The sequence below is a fragment of the Meleagris gallopavo genome, chromosome 2, assembly GCF_000146605.3.
Source record: "Meleagris gallopavo isolate NT-WF06-2002-E0010 breed Aviagen turkey brand Nicholas breeding stock chromosome 2, Turkey_5.1, whole genome shotgun sequence".
Lineage (NCBI taxonomy): Eukaryota > Metazoa > Chordata > Aves > Galliformes > Phasianidae > Meleagris > Meleagris gallopavo.
In genome coordinates, this window is record NC_015012.2 from 70649794 (window position 1) to 70662178 (window position 12385).

Consider the following 12385-nt stretch of genomic DNA (forward strand, 5'->3'; position numbering starts at 1 on the left):
CTATAGCAAAGTGTCACCTATTAAATTTTACTTTCATACAGAAATTTAGATTAACTCTATTTTCTTATTTTTTCTGAGTAGTTAAAATTAGACATGAATGTTACTGCATCATCCACCAAGTGTACTGTTAGCACATTTTCATCCTGAGAAAAGAGCTGTTTTATATCTGATATGAAGGTGAGAAAGAGTTAAGAGCAGGGAAGAAGCCTGAAAAGTAAAATAAAAATAGAAGTAAAAATTCTAAGCCTTTGGAATAGTAATTCCTTATCTTTTTGCTGCTGTTTGTTATGCTCTAAGCAGGACCACATGATAGTGACAGTTAATAAAGGTTCTGCCTGATTATGATTAGAACTAAGAGAAATTTTCTTTGCTTTTAGAATTCCAAGAATGGGCTTTATTCAAGTATTGCAGTTACTGCTTATTTACATAATTGCAAAAATTCTTCAGTGACAGACCTATTTTCTGCTCTCATCTTTTCTGGGGCTAGCATTCTGTTCTCTACTTTGTGTTACTGTGGTGACTTAGTTTTACCACGTCTCATTTCCCAGTGCTGCCTTTTCAGTCCTTTCTAAAAATAGTTCTAGCAACTGAAGTGTTACACCTACAATGCTTTCTATACTGTAGTTTGTCTAGTTTGAATGTCCCAGTATTTCTCTGTGTCTAGTTCAAACAATTCCTAAAAAATTGTAGCCTAGTTAATTAAGAAGTTTGTTGGATATAAGTACACTCTTGTGTGCAGATCTGCTTGTTATTTTTGATTGGCTTTATTAGTTCCTTTCCAACTTTAAAAGCTACTCTTTGCAGCTTTTCTTTGAGCCTTGTTCTTCTAGGAACAGAAGACCCGTAAGCTTCAAAAATTCAGTCACACCACACTTACGGATTCTAAAAAGGTCTGGAGGACAAATAAGATGTTTATCAATATTAATGTTAAATAAACATCATTCTCCAATTCTACATTTTATATTTAATTATTCAAAATTAATGCAGGACTGAAATAAAATAGAATCTAAAATTTTAAAATACACTGTAAAACCAATTGACAAACCTATTTTGTGGTTGAATCTTAGAACTCCTTATTGCATATATCTGTTATTGATTGTTTGGGGTTTTTTGTTTTGTTTTTAAAAAGTCAGTGTGTTAAATATTGCTATACCTCCTAATTCACAAGCCTGGATAAAAAGGCCATTCCTATTTAATACCTAATACTGTATTTACTCATTTTCTTTACTTTCAGAAATTACCTGTTTTCTGAAGATGAATTTTTAATCACTTAAACAAAGAATCAAATGTTGGTATGACTTCATATTTAAAGGAAACAAGTTAGTAAAGTATAAAATCAATTGGATTTAAAATTAAAAGTTATGAAGTGAGAATTCAGTGAAGATGACTTGATGGACCTCGTAATGAAAGGAATTTACTCTTATTTTTTAGGCTTTCTATAAAAAAAATTTCAAAAGGATAAATAGGCAATTCTTAAATAATTGATGAAGACATGAAGATGTGCATATGCTCTGTTATGCTGTAGCCTCTTTTTGAAGAAATTTTAAAAAGATTTTGCTAATAAGTATTTTAATTTAAACAAAATGATTATGCTTACCATGACATGTATCTGAGATTATTTTTACTCAGATGAAAGCTAATAATTATAGAAATCACAGCATTACTGAAATGATCATGAAAAGATATATCAAATAAGCTAAAGCAAGTCACATGTAATTCTTCCAGATGTCAGATAGACATACAACATTTTTTCTCTTTTTATCTCTTCCTTATGTTGTCACCTGTTTTCATTTTGATTATTTTTAATGATTAATTTATAGTTTATATAAATTTACAGCTACTTTGTACACTTTGATATAAAAATACACAAATTCTATGTTTCTAATTAAATTATAAATGTCTAAATTCAGAACAGAAGTAATAACTTGTTTAATTATGCCCTTAAATATAGCTAACTCATTCGTTAATAATGTTTTATTTAAAAATATTTCAGTAACATGTCACAGGTTGATGCAAGGATGTTGCTGCCAAAAGAACCAAATTAAAAGCACAGGGTTGTCTGGAATTTGACATACCTGTCATAAAATGCAACTGAAACTGACTTAAAATAGATCTGTGGTTATATGCTTACATTGATTCAGCTTACTTATTAGCCAGTCATTCAAATTTTTCCAAGTGGGAGTTTTAAGAACACAAAAATTGTCATATGAGATCAAACCAAAGAGCTATCTGACCAAGTATGTGTTGTAAATTTATGCAAACACAGAATTCTCAGGGGGAAAATACTGAGTGTTTTCTATAGCTTACCTTTCCCAGCAGTGTCTGGCTATCAGACATTCCAAGCTGTTATTTGCACTGTAATTAACTGACATTTAATCACTAGTGATAGATATTCTCCATCATTGACTAGCACAAAATAATTACATTCCAATACGGCATAATTGAACAAGTAGAAGAAGAAGCAGTCTTCATTTACTTTGGTTAAACCAGTCACTCATATCTTTTTGTTGATTCTTCATGGTAGCTGGCAGGAATTCAGGCATTATGCAGACACACATACTTATAGGAAAGTACACGTTGGTCTTACAGCCAATTTTCCTTTTGAAGTCTTCTAGTGGGTTTGAAATAACTCACTCCATCTTCCTACGGTTTATTCCGTATTGTCTTACCTTAGTGGATCCTGTCCATGCTTAATGAATTTTCTGTCCATTCCTATTAATTAAATAAGCATTAATTCCATTGTATGTATAAACAACAGTTTGTTGAATCATATCTTGTCTGTGCTTGACTGAATGAATGATCCCTGGTTTCCTGTAGAGAAAATCTTTCTTCCCATTAGAACCATTGATCATCTTAAATATGTCTTGCAGTGGATCTTAATTTATAGCAGTTTAAACTGGTTCGGATAAATTTCTAAAGAGATAGTTATTAACATTTCATTGTAACCACCATATATGGTGGTAAAAATAATAAGTGACTACGAGGTTGTGTGAATGATGCATTAATGTATTTTCAAAATCTACTGTACACAGGAGTTCAAATCAATTCAAAGATGCTTTCTATTTTATTGATAATTTTTACCATTTTATTATCTTTTTGCTGAATCCTTAGTTGATATTTTCAGAGAAACATCCAGTGTCTTTAAGTTATCTTTATGAGTGATAGTATGGGGTTCACACCCAACAAATGTCAAGTGTGTATCTGCATGCATGTTTTGCATTTGTTCTTACTTTATCTTCTCTGATCGTCAAGTGTTTTGGGACTATAATATCCTCCAAAGACTCTTTATAGTCGGTTTTTGTTTCAACTGTCTTGCATAGTCAAATCATACCATTAAATAATTTATCACTTCTGTATTTGCTTTCCAGATCATTTAGAATGTGTCAAATAGTGCTTTTATTTTTCCTCAATGGCTCTCTCTTCACTATTTGAAAAAGAACTATTTCCAGTGATTGTTACCTATCTTTTAAAGACTAAAGAATTAGAAATAAGAACCTTTTCAGAAGCTCTTGAAAAACATTATATGTAATATAGATATGATCATCCTTTAATTTCTCTAACACTACATTATTTTTCATCATTATGCCATGCATTTTCCCATTAAATTTGTTCTTAGAGAAGAGAATATTTTATTATTAAGGTCTTTTCATTATTTCAGACTTCAGTCATTTCTCATCAGCTCTATTTCTTTCTGTCTCAAGGTGATGGTGTTTGTTCATGCTAGAAATGCCACAGTCAGAACTGCCATGGCTCTTCGAGAAAAAGCAAAAAACAATGGTCATATTTGTCACTTCTTGTCACCTCAAGGATCAGATTATAGACAGGCTGAAAAACAGGTAAGTGAATCATTTATGTTGGTAATTTTTGAAATCCTAATTTTGCTTTTATGGTGCCATCCAGTATGGGAATGTGTTTTGTCTTCTTAGAAAACACGTTTTGCTCAGGAAGGAGCAGTGGAATTTTTGAATTAAATAAATGTGGAAAGTAAAGAATAATGCCAAAGATGAATGAAGATAAACCAATACTGTTACTTACAGTTGGCTGTAATTTCACAGGCATTGTTTGATTTCTCAAGTCCATTGTATCATTGAGGAGGGAGGCTTTTTATCAGAAAGAATTGGGGAAACTAGGGGAGAATGATTTTGGTGCTTATGGATCACAGTAATCTTTATGCAATCTCCAACCCAGGAAGTCCCTAAGCCACTGATTTTTACTGTCTTGGGAGAGTATGCATCTCTTTCAATTTTGCACTCTTTCCACAAACTTTTGCTGCTCTTCACTCTTTGTGACAGAAAACTGTCCTAAAGTATTAACCTGACTTCATCAGTAAATTTATTACCTTTCCAAAACTATCTGACTTTATCATACATCATGTAGTGATGGGCAATCAAAAAGTAATTGTTCTAAGAGTGGAAAGTGGGAAAGGCATTTGACTCATATAAAGGATTATCCCCCTTAATCTGGTTCTGTATGAGAAATTTGAAACTGTATATTTTTATGCATTTTTACAGTTCTTTCCCTGCACGAATTGTGTTATGTGACCTTTCAAATTTTTTCCTAATGTAGTAACTTCATTTCCAACAATTTCTTTTCATCTGACTTTTGGATTTGGGGGTATATTATTTGCGGTAATGATCGGTGTCTTGTTAATATTACCTGAAGGGCAATGTTTTTCCTTTGTCCCAACTAATTAACTAAACATAAAAGAAATACCTTTTCATTATATAAAGCTTAATCTATACATAAGATACCTTCTCTCACTGGTAAATATGGTGATAAAATTTTAAATACTTCTGTCATCTCTGAATTAGGAATTGGATAGATGGGAAGGAGGGGAGTTAGAATCTTTATTGAAAATATCGGTATTTGTTTAGAGACTCAAAATTACTACTCATGAAGTTAGTAAAAAATGATGCTCTGGTTTCAGTGGTGCATCCTATGTGATGTTTCTGTCATCAAGTACGAGGGCTGCTCTGAACGTAATGCCTCCTGTTTTATTATTCTGTCCCACAACATCAGAGGCAGATGTTGGTGGTATGACAGTAGAGGCTGGACCTTCCCACCAATATTCCATTACATTTTGTTGCCATGTGACAGATGGCAGCAGCAGGACAGTCTAACAGAATAGCATCTGAGGTGGAAGTGCACAGGAAGCAAAGATGTGAAGTTGAACTCCTCCATGCAGAAAAATTGCACTCATTGACATTCATCAACTCTTCCTGAATGTTTATGGAGACCAAGCTGTGGATATGAGCGCAGTGAGGCGGTGGGTGTTGAATTTCAGTAGTGGTGACAGCAACAGTGTGTCACCTTCACTGGCACGGATTTTTACAAGCGCAGCATTCAGGCTCTTGTTCATTGTTGATGAAAAAGCATAGCTAATAGTGGTGAAAAATGTTGCAAAACATTGTTTTGTTGCTGAGAATCTTCTCTATCAAATAGTGTTGTGCTCTTTGTATATGTTGCGTTTTCCATGGAAATAAATACGACACGTTACTTCCAGAGTGGCTGGCGTATTTGTCCAACACACTGTGTATTTCAGTGAAAAGTACTCCTGTTTATTCGCTTACTCTTTTCATTCTGGCATTAAATCAATTATAAAACATGTTCTTATGTTGCTAGAAATCAGAGGAACATCACAGAGAAGAGTTAAGATCTAAGTCTGTTTTGAATAAAAATTTTTGCTGCCTATGCTTGGACAATGAATTAAGGTAGCATTTTAGTACAAATTAAGACTGATAGATAAAAGCACTTTGTAAACTGGTTGGCTGCATTTATGAAATAACTTTTTTTCTGAGAGTATTTATCCATCACGTAGAAATCTAAGAAAAACTGAGTAAACCAAGACAGTAAATTTGTCAGTCTTCTGTCCTCCTACATTCCAAAATCACTTATACACGCTTTTGTTGTGAATCCAAGCATCGGTTCTAAATCAGATTTGAAGTTCTTTAATAATGACTGTAGTTAAAAATGTTGATCTGTGCAAAACATTGTAGAAAAGCTGAGTTTACTGCAGAAGATATTTATGGAAGCGTTCTAATTTGGGGGATAAATCAAAATGGCTTTCATCATTAAAAGCAAATGTAGTATTTTATATTTCATCAGATCTTTTAATTCTTTTTACAACTTTCTGCATGATTGCAATAGCATCTCACATGCTATAATATACCCAGAAATTATGGATTCATAGTTTTTATAAACAGTGAGGACCAACTATTTGGCTGCTGCAGCAAGGAGAGCATTGGTTTTGTTTATCATAGTACAGGTGATATGACCTGAGGAAATAGTCTCAAGTTGCACCAGATGAGATTTAGAGAGAACATGAGAAAGAATTTCTTCACTAAGGACAGTGGTCAAGCATAGGGCTGCGTTGCCCAGGAAAATGGTACAATCCCACTCCCTGGAGGTATTTTAGAAATGTGTAGATATAGCACTAAAGGGACATGGTGTAGTGACGAGGCTCGATAGTTCAGCTTCCTGGTTGGATTTGCTGATCTTGAAGATGTTTTCCAACTTAGATAGTTCCATGATTCTATGTTTATCATGTGACATGCAGAATTGAGCGAGGCCTAACTTTGTGTTTGAGCTGCAGCAACTATTGCTAATGTGCATATGGTCTTATGTCATCTTTTATTTCTGAATTGATCTACCTACTACTCTAAATCTAGAATCTTATGCTAGTTGTCATTGTGGTTTCAGATTTTTCACTGTGAAAGTTCTTATTCAATTAAATAGTAACAAAATGCTGTTAGGAGTAGGCCAAGCTACACAATAGATCTCTTAATGGCAAATTTCTGGTGTCCAGGAGATTTTACTGGAAAGACCATTGATGCATGCTCTTCCTTAGACATTTGCTGTTGGCTGCTACTGGGAGAGACTACTGCGCTATGCAGACTTTTGGTCTGACCTGGCACAGCTATTCTTATGCATAATACAATAAGCTAAATCCATTTTATTCAGTAAACTGAGGATTAGAATTATAAATACATGGCTTGTAAGAGCTTTTCAGGGTTCTTTTTAAAATCCATTCTCAAAACATAACCTAGATTTTTTTGTTTCAAGCTACCTTAAAGCTCAAAAGTTCAAACTGGAAGTGAACCAAATAGCTCTGAAACTCACCTGTCCTTTTAAGAATTACTATTGCTTCAGAGTGCTTCTGATTTCCAAGTAGTGCCTTTAATCAACATGATCGTATTGTAAACTTTTGATGACCAATACAAATATGAAATACCCATGAGTCATATTAGATCTCTGAATAAAATCATTAGGCATTCATCAAATTGAAATTTATAGATGCAATTAATTTGTTTGATCATCATTGTCTAATTTTAATCTCCTTAGTACATGACATTCATCTTATACAGTACTAAATTCAAAGTGCCGTGCCATATAAATGAAATTTCTGACAGAAGTCTAAATGTATTATATCATAGGTGTCTGATACAGAGATTAATTTAGGCTTCATGATGACAATATCATGTTTTTCTGATAAGAGCTATCTTGTATAAGGTGATGTTTACTGGCATCCCACTTATCAGACTGAAAGCCATTCAGTCTTGCTGTTTTGTTTGACACGAAATTTTGCAGTATGTGGCAGAGAATAATCTAGATAATGTAATAAAATCCTTATTTTGTATTCTGTGTACAGTGATCACTGTAGTCAGTGAGGAAGCATACTAAAATGCACAATAAGATGTACAAGAATAATGGCCAAATCCTATGTTTTGTAGTTGAGATACAACAAGTGCGATTGAAGGCTACTTGAACTTACAGGAGGTGCAGAAAAAATAGAACAGTTAAGAGTATTGTGTGCTTTTCTGGCCTTTAAAATATGAAAGCAGTGCTACTAGTCTTCTTAATTAGTCAGATGTTTTTAAATTATTAGAAATGAATTTTTAGAGAACATTCATCAAATATTTGATGTGTAATCATTTGTTTGACATTTAATTATTTCAGAGCAAATCCTCATTTTGTTTTTGTTTTATTAATAACGTATCTAATATTTGATAAGCCGTTAAAGAAACTATGAAAATAAATGAGTATCTATATTCAAATAAATTCAGCTATATTAAATGTCAGACATATACTGAAGTTTTCTATTTGTTTTAAAATTACTATATTTTTTACTTTTGGAAAATGTTTGCTAATTATCTCTCCATGAATGGAATGAAACTCTTCATACTCCATTCATATTGTATTTTATTCAGTAGTCCTGTTAAAAGTTAGAGATAAAATGTGTGTGGTCCTGACAATTGACAGGCTGAAAAAAAAATGTGTTCTCTATAGTGCAGTCCTACTCTTTTGGTGAATACTGACCTGTAGAAGTTTAAATTAAGTAAGATTTAGTTGGACATTTAGGTTTGAAGAGTCCAGTTTGCGGTAGAAGTATATTCTTACCTTTGCATTTGGTTTTGAATCCAAAGTCTCAACTGAATCCAGGGCATAATTAATTCTATAATTTTATAGTAGTTCAAAAAAAGTTTGCTTTGAATGATGGAAAACAGGCAAACCTGTCTTAAAGTGGTGTATTTTTTCATTATTTTGGAATAATGTTACTCCAAAAAAAAAAAAAATTGGTTTAGTTATGTTGAACTATCAAGACAATCTGCAGCTAACTACTTGCTATTCCTTTGTTCTATAGAGTAATACTGTTGCTGTAAGGGGCAGTGTCCTCAGTGTTAATATACGAGGGTTGTTCTGAAAGCATTACCTCCTGTTTTGTTATGTTGTCCCACAACATCAGAGGCAGATGTTGGTGGTATGACAGTAGAAGCTGGACCTTCCTATCAATATTCCATTACATTTTGTTGCCATGTGACAGATGGCAGTAGGACATGTCTGATGCTAGCAGGACAGTCTAGCAGAATAGCATCTGAAGTGGAAGTGCATAGGAAGCAAAGATGTGAAGTTGAACTCCTCCATGCAGAAAAATTGCACTCATTGACATTCATCAACTCTTCCTGAGCGTTTGTGGAGACCAAGCTGTGGACATGAGCACAGTGAGGTGGTGGGTGACAGCAACAGTGTGTCACCTCCGCTGGCGCGGATTTTTACAAGCGCAGCATTCAGGCTCTTGTTCATTGTTGATGAAAAAGCATAGCTAATAGTGGTGAAAAATGTTGCAAAACAGTGTTTTGTTGCTGAGAATCTTCTCTATCAAATAGTGTTGTGCTCTTTGTATATGTTGTATTTTCCACAGAAATAAATAGGAGGCATTACTTTCAGAGCAGCCTGCATATTTTGTCCTTCAGAGAGACAATTCTGTTATCAAGTGTTAGCATAAATGCATTCTTACTTATATATTTGTAAGAAATTTGTTATCTAAATTGAAATCTTATGTATTCAATGAAAAATACTGCATGAAGAAAATATTCTTTCTTGATTTTCAAGAGAGGGTTCCTTTCTTCCTTTTTAAGCAGCAGGTACACTCTTCGTGCTAATTTCTTGTGTTATTGTGCTCCAAAACATATTTTTTCATCAGTTTTAAACACTATTTTGTATTTTTTTGGTGAATCTAGTTCAAAATTAAGTGCCTTTTTCTGTATTTGGCATTCAGAGTAGATATGTAGTATCCGATAAAAAGGATCTTTGTTATTTAAAACTGCTATATTGCTGTTCTTTAAACCCAATATTGTATAAACATTAAGATTCAGAATTATATTTTTTTATCAGCAGATAGGAAGAATGCAGATAACTGGCTCAGCTACTAAAGAGACATCATAGGCAAAACATCACAGTTACAGTGATAGGATGGTAATCAGTATTGATGTTAATCAGTCTGTTTAGCAGAGTGTAAGTTACTTCCTATATACATGGTCTTTACCAAGAAAATGGACCACAAGTGAAATGTTGCTTCATCTTCTCTTGATATATTTGAGACATCAAGTTTTGTATCTATACATATTTTAAATACTTTGAGTATATTATCAGGTGATTTGCATGATGAAGTTTTATTAGAACAAAATGATTGCATTTTAGTAGAGTGTTGAGTTAGATTTTATATCCAGTCTAAACTGTTGCTTAAGACCTCACCAGATTCCTTCTCTGCATCTGTATTGCACTTTCTGTAGAGACATCTGTACTCAGTTTAGCATCTACAGCAATGGAAAATTCCCTCTTCTATTACTAATTTTTTTCTCTCATGCTTATCTGCAGCTGGAATTTATCCAGCTTCAATTCCCACTGGATCATGTTTTGACTTTTAAATGATAAATTTAAGTCTTCTCATGCAGGAGAAGTTGTTTGTTTGTGGTGTTTGTTTTTTGTTTTGTTTTGTTTTGTTTTATTTATCAACTAAATTAAGTCTTTTTAGACTATTTTTTTAAGCTTCACATTTCTACAGCAAGGCTGTGTCTGAGAGTATAAAAAGCAGATTACCCCTACAAACATAACCAATACAAAATTGTAACTTTTCATTGAATCTTTGAGGTCATTTTGCTTGTTTTGTGTGCAAAATAATAACATGCAAAAACTGTTGCCTTGATAACGCATGCAAGCTTTTGTGTATATATTTTTTTTCTATTTATCAAGTATAAGTGCTGCTCAGTTCAGGTAGAATGTATGACTGTTCTATTAGAGCAAGAAAACAAAACTTTGACATTCCAGATGCATTGGTTTTTTCAAGAATTTACAGTAGAATATGTTTAACACTAGGATTATTAAGTGTTCATTTAGTTTATCAATTTTATTCTTTCCTAATACAAAACCTTTACCTCACTTTGTGAAAAACTCCTATATACTGTATGCAATGTACTGCAATTTTCTAGAGTTCTATTGTGAATCAGAAAGTATTAAATATGTGGTGTAGACTAAATTCTGTTATCAAATTTAAATGCTTAGTCTCTCTGAAAATCAGTCTAATTTTTGGATCAGATAAGTATTTCAGAGTTGTTTTGTCCTTCGAGCTCTGATAACTACAACACTGAGGTACTACATAAACCTGCTGATATTCTGTGAGAGATAAAATGGACTTCTTTTGCTCCCTAATCTCTTAGCTTGATCATATATCTGTTTTAACCATCATAAGCATCAACTCGATATGCAACAGTGATTGACTTTAGCCTGTTTATAGCTGGAAATCTGTCTCATGAATATTTGTTCTACTTCCAGAAGCTGTGGTGTGTTTTAATAGAGCCCTAGAAGCAAAATGGGATAGCAAATCTTTTTCTAGAATGATCTGTGAGGTTGTGAATACATCTGTCAGAGGTGCTGATGTGTTTGTTTGGGGAAGTACAAAAAGATGTTACATGCTTTTTTATGGAACTTTTTAGCAATTTTCGAGTTTTTCAGGTTAAAATCAGCAATGGATTTAATCACTGTAAGTGTAAGATTTAATGCCTTTTCTTACTAATCCCTCCATGGAAATGCTCTGATAAACTGCAGGATAATGTGTTGCCTATAGCATCCCCTTTCATTGTTGACAAAATTTCCTATTAAATTCTAAATGCGCTTAGTAAGATCATTTGAAACTGTTGTCGTATTTATGTTCTGATTAAGCTGCTTTCCTTAAATTAAATCTGCCACAGTCCCCCACAAGGTAATGTAGTATTTTAATTCAGTCAGTAGAAATGTTAAGGTAAATGTGTATTTTCGGCATAAATATTCATCTTACTGTAAAACTAACTTCAAAATAAGTGAAGTTATTAAGAGTATATTATATTTTTCTGTTCACTTCTGTTCACTTTTCTGTTCTGTTTCTTTATATTTTTCTGTTCATTCTTAATCTCTCATGTTAATTTGTGATCTCCTTGTCTTTCCTGAAGTTATAACCTCACCTGGAGGCACTGACAAGGAGAAAACCACGTAACATTCTTTTATCTTTTAACTCTGAAAATCCCCTTCAGTTACCTGCTAGGATATTTTAGCACATAATCCAGGTCAAAACGAAAAAGGTTACTGAGTATTTTCACAGTAATTATTAATTTATAACTTCGCTGAGTAAGATTATTTCAACTTGAAATCATTGATATAAGACTTATATACAGATATTGAATAGATATGCTAATGCTACATAAACATTTCAAAAGAAATTTTTGAAGTTATTTGGGAGGAAGAAAAACAATAATAATCCTGATATGATTGTTTTCATGTTCTCATATTTCATGTTCTCAGCATGCGTACACTATTTCCTCTTCAGCTCTGCAGCCCACTATTCAATTTGGCTTGGGGCAGACCTGATAGCGGCCTTTCGGTATCTAAAGGAAGATTGTAAGAAAGGAGAATCTCTTTAGCAGAGTTTTTTGTGATAGAATGAGGGGAGATGGAGATTGAGACTGGATGTAAGAAAAATGTTTTTTATTATAAGGATAGTGAGGCACTGGAATGGGTTGCCCGGAGATGTGGTGGATGCCCTTTCCTTAGAGATACTCAAGGTCAGGCTGGACAG

The 12385-nt window shown here is 33.2% G+C and overlaps 1 protein-coding gene across 1 annotated transcript in view; it reads left to right on the forward strand.

Moving 5' to 3' along the window:
• The window catches only part of LOC100549353 (activating signal cointegrator 1 complex subunit 3), a 126635-nt gene that overhangs the window by 66232 nt on the left and 48018 nt on the right, over nucleotides 1-12385 (forward strand). Inside the window, exon 7 of the mRNA XM_010707593.1 lies at nucleotides 3702-3836. Coding sequence (XP_010705895.1) covers nucleotides 3702-3836 — 135 coding nt within the window. The remainder of the gene's footprint in view (nucleotides 1-3701; nucleotides 3837-12385) is intronic.